At 38.9% G+C, this 14,766-nt stretch overlaps 1 protein-coding gene across 1 annotated transcript in view; it reads right to left on the bottom strand.

Moving 5' to 3' along the window:
* Positions 1-13,062, bottom strand: part of CAPN6 (calpain 6) — a 24,435-nt gene extending 11,373 nt beyond the window's left edge. Inside the window, exons 1-2 of the mRNA XM_005865192.2 lie at positions 12,878-13,062; positions 6,648-6,827 (exon numbers count right to left, since the gene is read on the bottom strand). Coding sequence (XP_005865254.1) covers positions 6,648-6,812 — 165 coding nt within the window. The 5' untranslated portion in view covers positions 6,813-6,827; positions 12,878-13,062. The remainder of the gene's footprint in view (positions 1-6,647; positions 6,828-12,877) is intronic.
* Between the last annotated feature and the right edge of the window lie 1,704 nt (positions 13,063-14,766).

Genomic DNA, 14,766 nt, shown 5'->3' with positions numbered 1-14,766 from the left:
GTATATATATATACATACACATATATGGTGTGTATGTGTGTGTGTAAAGCTAAATATATTCATGGCAGAATATATATTTGGGCAAAAGCCCACCTTGCTTTCCATTTCCCCTTGTAAACTGGCCCATGACCCAGGTTTACTTCACCACTTTTCATATATGAAGGATGGCTAGTTAACAGTGGGTTTCAAAATATGATAAGTTAGAAGTCTATAGATTTTCAAAGCTGGAAGCAAATTTAGGGACTATTTAGTCAACCTGTTTATTACACGAATGAGGAATCAAGCTCAGAGAAGGGCAGTTACGTGCCCCTTCAATCATCCAGCTAGTAACTAGACCTAGGATTGAAGTTTTAAGTTCTTAAAACCATATACAGTTAGAGAAGGAACCCAAGACCTTAATTGGTACATCCTTTACATCCTTTTGCCTTTAGGTTTATCAATGGGCACCACATAAAGGGTAATGTTGTGTAGCTTTTCAAGGGACAGAACTGAAACTACCTCTTTCAGTTATCAACCCCTTTTTTACACTTCTTTTCTTATCACAAATAAAAGCTCTCAATTGTTCTGAAACACTTGCTTAAATCATATCTTAACTTTTGGGTACAGGCTAAACCTCATTAATAAGATTTAATCTCCTCTATTTAATACACTAAATATGAATCAATCCATTCTGTATGTCAGCATTACAATGTAAAACATGGGAGCAAATCATTACTAAGCCATATTTTCTACCTCTTTAAGGAAGTGAAAAACTAGAAAGCAACTAAGGAGGTAGAAAGGGTAAAGGGTAATGAGCCAATGCAAATCTAAAAGTAGTAGGGAGTGGAGTTGTGGGAGAGGTGACAGCTCACATAGTCACATATTTGGGTGGCTTGAAAGGGAGGGAAGATTGCTGAGCTCCTAATGGCTCCCAGCTGTGTTGGCATAGTTAACATGATCCTTGAACTGGGCTTTTTGTCAAGGCAAAATAATTTCTTATGGGGAAAATACACATAAATAGGAAGTCAAGAACTAAAAGTAAAGCCAGAAATGGTTCCTTCGTATATCCATGCCTGAGCCAAAGCCTTCCAAAAAAAAGCAGCTTCTCTGGAAATATGTTCTCTTAGCTGAGCATTGAGAGACCCTCCCATTTGTCCTCACATAATCTCCCTTGCCAGGTACCTCTGGGAGGGGTAGAGAGGCATGCAATTAAAATTCTTGGAGCCCTGCACTCTATGTGGCTCTCTTTGCACCTACCACCTCCACATCTCTAGAATTTGTCTTAACACAGGTACAATTTGAAGACAATAAACATTGATTAAAATAAATGCCTGCCTAGAAAACCAGCAATCAGAAGAACAGAGACACTTTAAAAAGTGGAGACACTTTAAAACCAATACTAGGGTGATGTGGCATGGTAACTACAAGTGAGGCCAGCCCTGCATTAGGTATATTATGACTAAATCTGGGGCTCTAAGTAGTCCCAGAAGGTTCAGGACTGCCATTCAGGACCTGTGGGCTTTGTGAGCTAGTCCAAGGTGCCATTATATTAGCCTTAGAATACTGAACCATCTACAGACAGGATGTTGATAGATGAACCTAGGTGCAAAAACCATTGTTGAACCAGTCTCTCAAGAAGTCCATTTTAGCTGTTGAGGAGTTTTGCTTCTGCATGAAGATATTGTCTTCAGTGAAATATTCCCTTCCTTTCTAACCCCTCCAAGGGAAATTGAATATGGGACCCGGGACTAAGGTCTTAAGCTCAACTTCCACTTCCAACCTAGACAACCAAGTCACAACATAATATTTTTTTAAATTTGAATCATCAAACGTCTGTTAGGAGACTTCATATATAAACCCCAATCTGCTTTATTGGGAAGAGTTTATATATTCATGCAATGGAATACCGTTCAGCAGCAAAAAGGAACAAACTGATACATGCTACAATATAGATGACCCTTGAAAACATTATGCTAAGCAAAAGAAGTCAGCTACTTTTATGATTCCATTTTAAGTGAAATGTTCAGAATAGGCAAATCTAGATAGAAACTAAAAGTAGATTAATGGTTGCTTGTGTTAGGGGTAGAAGGTATTTACTCACTGCAAATGTGCACAAGGGATCTTATTGGGATGATACAGTTGTTCTAAAACTGGATTGTGAGGATGTTTGCACAACTCTGTAAATTTACTAAAAATTCAATGCATGTATGCTTAAAATAGGTGGATTTTATGGTATATAAATTGCATTTTGATAAAGCTGTTAAAGTTTTTCTTTTAAGCAGAATTTAAAATAAGTAGGATAGATAGAAAGTATAGGCCTATTCAATTGTCTTCAAATGTGTCAACAGTGGAAAATACTCAGGACTACTCAGGTGGTGGGGGTCATGATCTATGAAAAGAAAAATAAATTTATGAACAGTTGAGGCCAAAACTACTGTGCAGAGGAGTTACATTCAGCTGGATGTTGGCAATTTCCATTAGAAAAAGAAGTCTTTCCTCTTTTACCATTCCTTCACATGCAATCTATCACCTAGACCTGTGTCCTCTGTTTCTAATGTCTCCTCTCATCAACCTTTCTCTTCTATTCCTATCTTCTTTATTTTAATCCAGAACCTCACCACCCTCTTCCCATATAATGTATTGAAATGGCCCCAGTGGAAAGTGTTACCTAGTGGGAGATGTGGTCAAGAGCAATGATAGTGAAAACTGAACTCAAATTTTGTCCAGAAGAGCTCACGGAAGATCTTGTGCAGGTACACTTGCTTCTCCTACAGCTGGTTATGCAAATTCCCATGAGCCTTGCTCCATTTCAGTTTGAGATTAGATGCATCTTTCTATAAGAGACTATTGTAGCTGAGTATAAGTCGTCCAGGAAAAAAAATCAGAGATGGGTAAGAGGGGAGGATGGCTGGAGGAAGCTGGAGAAGAGATTTTCTGTGGGAATGTGATAAACAAATTTCAGCATAAAAATCTTACCTTCAGTCTTATAATCACACTGTAACTCAGTAACACTCAGTTTTTAGAATTCACTAAGAATTTATAGGTTGAGGACCCAGGAGTACAGGAAATCCAAGAGTACATGTCTCAGGCAATATACCTGTGTACCCAGTAAGCTAGGGCCATGGGACCACTGGAGAAATTAAGGCAAAGTATTTTCCTCTGAAGGGTATGAGCATTGATCAATTGCAAAAACACTCTGTCTATCTAAAGTGGTTCCTTAGTACATAGCAAGGAAGCTATAAGTTGGAATAAGAGGAACTCAATCCTGCCCTAAGATGGTGGGGCTTGACTTGTGTTACTTGTTTCAATTACCAGTGGTGATTACAGACATGGGGGCCTATGAAGGCAGAAGATTTTCAACATGGGAGAGGAAAGAGAAAGTATCAGGTTAATCATGCTTCTTCCATTTTAGAGACTTCCAAATAAGCCTGGTTGAGTATGTGGCTATGTGGTATGCCAAGGGACAAGAAGTCTGTAAGCTTCTCTGCAAACCAGGATTTCAACCTTGCCAATGAGGTGGGTGAGGCCAACGACCCATCTGGTCTTCCTGAGCCAATTCAGAGAGGCCCACGGCTGTCTCTCAAATTTCCTGATGGGAGGCCAGAGAACTTTGACGTGGTTCTTGACCACAGGCTTGGCTCAACACTGACTGAAAAGGAAACCAAACCTTTTTGAGGAGACTCAGATGGTGGTCCAGAACCTTAATTTTCCCCTACTTTCCATAAGAGGCCCCCTCTCCAACCACTTCAATCCACAAAGATCTCTCCTTCTTCAGAATCTTACATGATTTATTGTTTATATGTTTGAAAATAGCATTTCTTATATCTGGCATTAATTTATTATTTAACTCTCTGATAACTCAATATCCATCTCTTCAACTAGAATGAAAGTATGTATCTTGCACAGAAGCTGGCATAGAATGTTTTTCAAGTGCTTCTCCCTTTGGGCTTAACTAAGACTAAACTCACTGTATGCTCTCAAAAGGGATAATATGGATCAATTAATGATGTGCAGCATGGGGACAGTGAGGAGAACTGATTGGAGAACTGTATATTTTAGCAAAAGAGACATACAATTCTATGTCCCTAAAATGGCAGCTTGGTGAAAAATAATGGCTTTGCAGTCAAAATTGGACTCAAATTCTAGCATGTTAACAGTCTGATCCTGGACAAATTTTTATCTTCTCTCTAAGACCCAGTTTTCTCATGCATAAAATGGACATACAGTATCAACTTTTACTTTTTAAATAAGAAAAAAAGTTATATCAAAGTGATTTTTAAGATACCTACCTTGCTAAGCTATGGAAAATAAGGATGAAATGAAAAAATGTATAGGAAACTCTAAACACAGTACCTGGGCCCATAGTAGGCATGCCATAAATGTTGATTCTTTTTATGCCCATCCCCATTTACCCTCTCTTTTTGACATGCCCTCACTCTGGAAGAGGTATTGCTTACCTCACAGGCAAAATGGACTATTGCCACAGTTATTAAGTTTTTTCCTTCCCTGCTAATTCACCTAGGATTCAATCCACAGAATTTGGAATATGAAGGCAAAAGACTTAGCCAAGACAGAGGAAGGATGTGCCAAAAGACTGGCCAGTACAGGAAGCACTGTTGGCTTGGTTCACATCTGAGGAATGGCTTCATGTAGGCTTGCAATTTTGCCTCCCATTGGATTTCCTCCCACCTCCTCCAGGAATCATTCATTCCTTCAATTATCAATCATCAATCATTTTTTTCTTTCTTCTGCATCTTCAACCTCTTCTGCTTTACTATTTACTGCTTAGACTATGAATATGTTCAAGTCTGTTCTATTTATTAACCCCCAGAAAAACCTTCCTCCAATCCCTGCCTCCATTTCAGCTGCTTCCGACGTACTGATTTTCTTTCTTTTATATCCAGCATCAGAAAAGAATAGTCCCCCTCATTATCGTCATCCATTCATAACAGTGGCATGGCTCTAGACACTATAGTTCTATTTTCTTCATGCATTTCTGGGGGGTGGGGAATCTCACCTCTCTGCATACTCAATTAATGGCTAGTGAATTCTACTCACGTTTCCCAGATTTTATTGCAGGTGAATGATCTGCAGGAATGTCAAAAACTGGAGGCACATAAAGTCAGGAGAAGTATAATCTTCCCTCTGATGGAGAGACTTCTCCAGCTCTCATACTCTCAATGGCTATCATACTTTATGGGAAAAAACTGAGACATGAACCTAGAGGGTATTATGGCTCAGTGAAATAAGTCAGTCAGAGAAAAACCAGATACCATATGATTTCACTTATATATGGAATCCAAATAACAAAATAAATGAACAAACAAAATTGAAACAGACTCATAAATACAGAGAGCAAACTGGTGATTGCCAGAGGGGAGAGGTTGGGGGACTTGGAGAAAAGGGTGAAGGGATTAAGAAGTACAAATTGGTAGTTACAAAATAGTCATGAGGGTGTAAAGTAAAGCATAGGAAAGATAGTCAATGAAATTGTGATAACTATGTATGGTGCCAGGTGGGTATTGGAAATATCAAGAGGAACACAATGTAACGTATATAATTGTCTAACTACTAAACTGTATACCTGAAGCCTGTACAAAACAATATTTAATGTTAACTGTAATTGAAAAATAAAAAATAAATGAAAAGAAAGACCTCGTTTGAATCCCATAGAAAACAAGAGCCTTAGCTGATGTATCTTGGCACCACCTGGTGGCAACATACATAAACTGAAGTAGCTCTTGTAAGAACTACATTTAGGAATTTAAGCTGTGGAAAGTGCAAATAAAACGTGATAGCTTGCTCATTAAAGAAGGCAAACCTTAACCTGCTAACTGAGGTGGTTCAATAATAGTGCCCCAAAAGGTATGTGATTAAATAGAATCAGAAAGTCTTCAGGATACTGTGAAGATCCAAGAATTTGTATTTCATAACAGTCCTCTGTGGCTTATATTCCTGGTCACACACTTTGGGAAAGAACCCAGCTAGTATATCTTTCTATACAGTTAATACCCTGTAGATATAGAAAGGTTGTCATTTATTCTCTAGACTCCATCTTCCTGTCATTTTATGCACTGAGCTCCCGCTCCTATAGGGCTTATGAAGGCTTAAAAAGACTTGCTTTAGAGACAACATACAGGTGCTCCACAAAGAACCATATTAATAGGTGGTGAAAGAGCTGCAGTCCTACTTGAATCTCACTTTGCTAATTGTGGGAGGATACAGACGATGGTATCCAAACAGCAGCAAAGAAGCCTCCTTCTCCCATTGCAAGCTCCATCTTCTCTCTATAGAGTTTTCATTTATGCTCAGCAGATAAGGAGATTTTCTTTGCATTGGTATGAGATTATCATAAAGTTGCTGTGGTAGGCAACTTAGTAAAGTGTGTAGCTGTTTTCTGAGTCACCATGTTTACTCAAATGAACTTCCAAAGAAAACAAAAATGGTATATTTCTCTTTTGCTCTTTTAAAATTACTAAACTTGACAAAATTTGACTGAAGTTCAAGATTCCTCAAGTTATAACCAGAAACACAGATTCTTAAAACTCCCCATATTAAAGTTGTCTTCTAAATTGGTCTACATGCAGTAGACTGTGTGAGTGAAAGAGTGGACCAAGTAGTTATAATTGAAATAAAGAGGGAGACAGAAATTGCAAAAAGAAACTTGCCTGGGGACGTTTCCACACCACCTTCCCAGGAAGCAGTCGGTTGTAAAAAAGTGAATCATTCTCAGGCAAAAACGTTGGATCACAGAAAAGTATACCATCTTTGATGCATTCCTGTTTCAGTTCCAGGTACTTCTGGTTTTTGAAGAGCTTCAGAGGAGGACCCATAGTGTCAAACTATGTCTAGAATGAGAAGAAAAAAGTTGTTATTAGAGGAAGAAGTTCTCGAGTCTGATTAGACAAATGGTAGTCATCCCAATGATTTATTCCCAAAGGTAGGCACTTCAAGTTTGACTTTAATGGAAAAGTCACCATTTTCAGGCAGAGGGGAGAGTTCAGGATCTGCAACTAATTAATTTGAGGCTTTGGATAAGGTACCCAAACCATTCTGGGGGCCTCGGTTTCTTATCAAACAAGGAAATATGGGCCTTAATATTATTATTGGAAAAATAGATAATAAATGTTAACATTGTTAGTTAAATATGAGTCAATTTAAAGGGCAATCTTCCATTTGACACTGGCTGAAAGGAGTTCAAAGCAAAAAGCAATTTTAAATTTGTGTTTTACTATATTCGGAATAAGTTGGTGTCCTGAAGGGCCACAGACTTTGTGCTTGAGGGGAGAAGCAACCCCTTTCACTTCTAACAAGCCCCTTTACACAGTTCCTTCTCCTTTATTGTTAAAGAGCTTTACATTTTTATTACTGGCCAGAAAGGCTAATACAAGAAACAGAGCTCAGCAGATGGTCTCCAAAGACAAGGAAAGATAGTAAGATTTTATGTGCCTTCTTCTTCAAAGTCTAATGTGCATCATTTGCCCTTGATAAATGGCAGACTCCGAAACTCAACTACACCGATTTGGTGGATTCTGGATTCTTATCCCATAGCAATACACAGTTGCTTTCTTTTCTTAAAAAAAAAATCTCACATGACTAAATAGAGAATTAATATAGTGGCTCTTTAGGCAATGTGTATTGGAGTACCTCACACTCAAATGTCCCAAACAGCTAGTTTTTATGAGGACAATTTGAAAGGCAAATTTGATTTTAAATAACTTCGGGGTGATAATTGACAATAGGGTTTTCAATGCCTTTGCTTGATCACAAAGATAGATTTGCAATGATTTTAATGATCTGCTAATGACATTCAATGGTAGATAAGAGGAGGTTTGGAAAATTTAGATGGCACCAAATATTTAAAAATATATTTTAAGGATAATGATTTTTATATTATATTATCACATGAGGGTTGAAAATAAAAACTATAATGATAGAGTATCTGCTATAAAATGGATGCGGTTTGAAAAGGGGCTAATTATCACTTTAAAAAGTATCTGTGCAGATAACATAGCTCAAAACCCATTTAATAAACTGGCAGTTGCAATTTTATAAAAAGTGTAATATTAATCAGACCTCTTTACTATCTTACTTCATGTCATTTCAGTATTATATTGAAATGCCTTATTGGTAAAGAAGTCTCCCTATTTGAGAAATGTAAAAAAAAATTTAATGTTCTTAGCAACCTACAATATATATAAACAAGCTTACCATTTTCCTAAACCCAAAGAATAAGAAGCTGGAAAGAACCACAATTTTTCCCTAATCTTATTTGTTAACAATTGTTTTTTTTTTTTCAGATTGAAGGCTACAGGACACTGCAAAATATAAAAAAAATGCCTTCAGTTATCAGATTTAACTCTGCTTTTATGTTTTAAAATTAAAGTGTATTTCACTGTGTTTGAAGTCATGGATGGTATCAGTAATAATTTTCCATTAAGCAGCATCAGAGCCAAGCTGAATGTTTGCTCAGGCTTCTTTGTGGAGCCTGTTACAAATGGACCCCAATTTTTGCATGTGTTCAAACTAGCGAACAGTACTGTGCCTCTTGCTTTCCCTGAAAGGTTTTGGTAGGTTGCCAGAGGCTGTGGACTATAAATGGGGCATATTCTGGGGTGATTAGAATATTTAGTTTGCCAGAACTTCCTAGTCCTTAATCATTTTGGATAAATGAGTATTTCCTGTTTTGGGGAAGGTCCTCTGCCCCATCAGTCCCCCTCCTACTCAGTCAAATGGCTATGCAAGCGGGAGCCTGCAAAGGGGATCATGCTTATAAAAAGAAGGCCTGTCTACAGACTGAAGCAGTATTAATTGCAAAGAAAATCAGGTTCAATTTAAAAAAAAACACAGTATGATCCCAGTAAATAAGGAATAGCAGCTATCAGCCTATACTTTGATAGATATCCATTAGAGTACAACTATTGTCCCATGTCCCATTAGACTTGCAGAGTAGAATTGACCCCTGTTCTGACTAGGTATTAGTACAACTATGTTCCATTTTCTGTGACCTTGGTTTCTTTGTGCCTCAATTTTCACGTTGGGAGAATGGGGTTATCTATGCTGCCCTTCTTACACTGTACCTAATGAGATAGGTAGTGTAAAAAATATTTTGAAGCCCAGACAGTGTTGCTCAGTGGTTGAACTTCTACCCCAGAACTGAGAGAGGTCCCCGATTTGATTCCTGGTCTGGACACATGCCCTGGTTTTGGGTTGGATCCCCGGTGGGGGGCGTGCAGGAGGCAGCCAACTGATGTTTCTTTGTTATCGATGTTTCCATCTCTATCCCTCTCCCTTCTTCTGTCTCTAAAATCAATAAAAACATATTTTTAAAAAGTATTCTGAATAAGTAGAAAGGGCTCCATAAATGCAAGATATACACTGTAAGCTGCCTCATTGCCTGGCACAAAACTGGGCACACAACCATTGTTCAGGAAAGAGTTGTTGAATGGATGAATGTCTTATGCAGAAAATTCACATTTATATGCTAGGTTATTGTTTGAAATATACATCTAAGTTCAAGATCTCTTCATGGCAGTTACATTTAGCAGATATTATATGTACCTTCATTTTCTATCTGCAGAAATGGCAGCTCAGAGAAAGGGCAGCTAGAAACTTGCGAAGTCAACTCAAACCCTGGTCTGTATAATGCCAGATCTACTGTGCAGCTTTCCATCACATCACGCTGCTTCTTTAGGTCACTGCCTTTTTTGAAGAAGGTGTTGTTTGTTTAGCTCAAATAAGGAAAACCCTCCAAAGCAAACATAATGCCTAACTTTGAAGCACTCTGCCTAGAATTTATTGTCATGGTGGATATTAAAAAGGTTTTTATTTCCATAATTTGATGATCATGAGAGAATCAGAACCCTTGACATTCGAGGGTTCATCAGCTAACCCTCAGAAAACTTTTGAAAAACCAGAAATTTGTAAGTTAGGTTTGTCATAACAACTTGCCCTGTCAGAGAGTAGGAGAGTGAAGAAAGGACTGTTCCTTCTTTGCCATCTTGCTACACCCAACTGTGAAGAAGAGAGAGTCTTTAGGTTAATAACCACATATTAAGAAAGTCAGTAAACAGAATCAAATCTAGGGATTTAAGTTATCAATCCCAAAAAAGCCTCTAGCTAAGAAATAGCTATCAAAGGGAACATGCACATCTAAGAGGGACAACTGTGTCCTGAGACAAGTATCATGAATGGTTGGGTGAAACCAAGTGTGGAGTTTTTGCACTGAGATAACAGTATTAAGCAATAATACTTAAATTAGGATCCACTGCCTAGAGATAGAAGCAGGAAGAAGTCCATGTGGATCAAGGCAAGTGGGAGGAGTAGATGCAAAGTATAGAAAGTTGAGAATTGCCAGGGGAAGTTGAGGGAGCCCGACACATAGAGCACAAGGCTACAGTTAAGAGAGAAAGCTTTTGTTACTCACTGGATTGGAAAGCTTGAGAAGCTGGGCAAAAATCTTAAGAGGAAAATCATTTGTTCTTGACCAGCAGGTTCGTCTTAGAGTAGAAACCAGATTTTGTTCTAAAAAGTGAAATCTAACTCAGTTTATTAAAGAGAATAATTAACTCATATAGGAAACCCAGTTTGTGAGTTACAAAATTCTGCTGATTGGGGTGAGTGGGAGGGTAAAGGAAGGCATTTTAGGGAGAGAGAGGGAGAAGGGATGGCTCTGGAGTGTTGGCCCTTGCTATTTTCTCCTTTTCCCCAGTTTTGCTCTTGCGCTATACTTGGGACAAAATCAGAGGTAAAAACAATAAGGTATTTTTGCTGAGCAAACTGAATATTGAAGACCTAACTCTCTCCTGGCACAAAGTAGGGGTCACTTTAGCCACAATCAACAGTTCCTCTCTTCACACCTGGGGGTGATGCATTGAGGGAAATGGTGCATTGATCCAGAATCAAGTCCAAAATACCACCATTTAGTGTAGATAACAGCTCCCTCAGTTTCCCCACAAGAACAATGAGAATATACATGATGGCTGCCCCATACACCTCACGGTGTTATTGGGGAAATCTAATGACATTAAATACATGAAAATACTTTTAAATTGTTAAGGATAAGCAGTGTAAGACAGTAGTATTAAGAGATTTTTTTTTTAGCAATTTCAATCTCTTTTCTGTCCTTAGTGGAAAAGGAGGAGATTTGATCACATGCTTTAAATAAGATACTCAAAGACATTTAAAAGACCAGTATAAAATGGCCCCTCCACCATTCAATATCTCCTTTCTTTTCCACCCTTCCTTTTTGGCTGACTTGCCCCACTACCCTTTTTCCCCCTCTTAGATAAATAAACTCATCCTATAAGTCTAATTTTATAGCCTTCTGAGAATATAATCCCAATTTTTTAGAATTATGCTGGAAGAACTCTTAGAAATCACTTAACCCAAGTCCTTGTTTTTATAGGAAGGTGAAGGGACTTGCCTAAGGTTACATAGTTAATGACAGAGCTAGCACTAAAACCAGTACTTCCTGACACTTTTCACCACACTTTAAAAGGGGGCGGGGTAAGCATGCAAACATGAAATTTCAAGACATTGCTTTGGAAAATTCTAATTGTCCTCTTCTTAGAAGAATGCACTTAGGTGTTTTGTTTTTGAATTGCAAACTGTCAGAAAGTGAGATGATTTCCAATCAAGGCTAATCAAAGAAACACTGTTTTGGGGTCACAAAGGGGCTTTATCTGTTTTTAATTTAGGAACTGAAAACACCCAAGGATGCAAAAAGCCTACTTTTTAACTTATTCCTGACTACACAAGTGTCTTTAGAGTTTCCCTAGACTGCTAATAAAGAATGCTATTCAAATCCAAAGTATTCACACACATGCGCACATGTGCATACACATGTACATGCATGCAAACTGCCAGAGGAATAAAAGAGTTAATTAGCAGGCCCCAAGGAATCTTTAAAAAAATTCCTTTAGACTATAAAAGGTTCTTAATTTCACAACAAAGATTTTTAAGTGAGACAGCCAAATTTCGAGAAAACATTAGTACAAACCAGGATGCTTTATCCTGAAGTTAGAAGAGACTGTTAGGGTGACAGACTTTGTTTAATTTTCCTATGTGCTTTTCACCAAACTTTAAGCTCCAAATCTTCACATCCAATTTTCAATTGCAATAATCTAATCCTTTCTTGCCCTCCCTCCACTCCCTGCCCGCTCTGGCCAAGTAGTCCCATTAAGCCCCTAGAACATCAGTGACAGTGTTGTGGGTGGGTTGAGGTAGGGCAGTGGGAGAGTATAGAACCACAGCTGCAAATTAAAATTTAAAGCAAAGCAAGAATTAGAGAAGAACAAAACCAGGCTGGCCAGGGGCTGAAAATAAAATAGCCAAGATCAACCTGTCACCAGGACAGGAGGACTCCTGGCTGTGCAAACAGAACAGCCTCTGCTGCCACTCCCTCCAGTGCAACAGTGCACAGCCTGTGCACCCCACTTCCAGGGCTTAAAGGCCTTTTGTACACAGTGTGGTTCCAAGATTTTGCCTGCATTTCAATAATTTGCCCACAGCTGTGGTTCAGACAAAGCTAGAAGGAAGCTTTGACAATCAGCCTGGGTTCTTCTCACTTGACTAAGGAAGGTTTGTCCTTTCTTACCAGGGTTTCAGGGAACAGAAGACAAAACACACACACATACATACGCAGAGATATCACTAGAAAAATCTCATTGTCAAACAACCACAATCATCCTCCCCAAAATAACTAATCAAAAAAGTCCATCAGTTTGGAAGTTTCCAAACTGCTATTACACATGCACATTCTATCCAGACAAACCATACAATGATAGCTGTGGATTTTGAGTAACTATAAAGTTCAAGTTTCTTTACCTCTTTCTTACACCAAGTTATCCAGCAAATAAAATTCCAGGATAAGTTTGTGAATTCTCTTTCTACTCACCTGAGTTATCCCAGTTGCCGCTGCTGCTGCCTCCGCTGCTGCTGCTGCTGCTGCTGCTGCTGCTGCTGCTGCTGCTGCTGCTCTTGGCCAGGTAACCCCTACAAAGTCTGTTCAGTCAGTGCGGCTGAACAAAGATTCTGGCTTTCTTAACCTGAAAACTATTTGGGCTGTACCAAGCTCTGCTCACAGGGGGGAGGTGACTCGCAGAAACTTCAGGAGACTTTGCCCCGCCTAGCAGTCAGAAACTGATCCTGAGTCATGAGGAAAATCTGGAAAGCGCCTCTGCCAGATGTGCAGATGGGATGCCCACTCCAGATCCATCCACCAACAAGTTGGAAAACTCAGGAAGCCACATTTGAAATATTTTTTCCCTTCCAAAGAGAAATAGGACTTTCAGGAGGGGTCTGATAGATTTCTGACTTTGTTTTCTCAGGGTTAATAGTGCAGGCATAGACATTACTTGAAAGACGACATGGCAAGAAAAATCTTGAAGTGTTGGGAAAGTTCTTGTGGGTTAGTCTGCAGACATGGCCCTTATACATGGATCTATGATAATGATGAGGACTTCAGCAAGTGAGTGGGAGTGAAAGAGGAGTTAGGGGGGCACAAAACACTGCTTTGTGAAGAAATGGGTTACATTTGGCCAAGGACACAGAGAAAGGAGCATTAAGGGGGAGGTGAATGGAGTTTGATGCCCTGGCAGTTATAAGAAGCTTACTTAATGTCTAGAAATGGGGATGTGTAGATTCTGTCTGGCAATGTTGGGTGACAAGGAGAGCAAATAACCATGTTTGCTCTTAAAGGCCAACCAAAAGGTTTCAGCAGGATACTCAGACCCCTGTAAAATACTATGCTGTACCCCAGTCAAGGTCCTGTTTCCTGAGACATTCACTGAGACACAATTCCAGGAACACGATTTGCAAGTTGTTTTGTTTTAGCTCTCACATCTAAAGATCTGACTCAAGATCTAGAAAAACAAAACAAAACACAAAAACGTAAGAGTTGAAATAAAAAACAAAACAAAACAAGAAGGCAATGGTTATTGAAGATGCATGTTATACCCAGCATCTGGGTTAAAATAAAAATAAGTTAGGTAAGCATAGAATCAGGCAAATAATAGTAGTTCATTCAAGAAACAAAGGAGGGTTTTAAATAAGAGTTTTAATTTTTATGTTTTTCCCAACCAACGTGGTGCTAACCTTTTGACCTGAAATTACTACCGTCTGCACCAAGTCTTTTTTTTGGGGGGGGGGAGTAATTAAGAGAGAGAGAGAGAGAGAGAGAGAGAGAAAGAGAGAACAAGTGAGCAAGGAGAGGCCTGAGAAGAAAGGAAGTGTGCTCTTCCTAATCATTGGCTCCATACCAATATTTCTGTGAAACATCTAAGCAGTTCTATAACTGTGGTCTCTGAGAACTCCCCCTTCACATTTCCCCATAGCTCCCTATGTGCCTTCTCTCCTTCTATGCCACGATGGAAACTGAGCTAGAGGAAAGTGGCAACATAAAATGCCAGAGCCCAGGAGAATTAGGGAGTTAAATATTGGCACCCAATTTGGTTCTTGGGTGACAGATTTCTCACACCAGTATCCTCCACGTTATGGCATTTTGGCTTTGAAACAAAGGGTGGGTGTCTTGTCTGGGCTCATCTTTTCAACCATCTTTTCCATCTCCAAGATTTAAAAATTAGTAAGGAATCATAGAATCTGAGAATGAAAAGGAACTTTAGAGGCCATATATATCCTACTACTCAGGGCAGAAATATCTTCCTGATAATCTACAAAGCTCTGTAAAGCAGCTTGTTCCATGTTTAGGCATCCCCTAATGGTTAAAAATGTATTCCTTAGGTTGAGGAAAAATGAGCATTACATTATTTCTAATTCTTCTTTCAC

This window comes from Myotis brandtii, unplaced genomic scaffold (genome assembly GCF_000412655.1).
Source record: "Myotis brandtii unplaced genomic scaffold, ASM41265v1 scaffold199, whole genome shotgun sequence".
NCBI lineage: Eukaryota > Metazoa > Chordata > Mammalia > Chiroptera > Vespertilionidae > Myotis > Myotis brandtii.
This window is presented reverse-complemented; position numbering and strand designations above follow the sequence as displayed.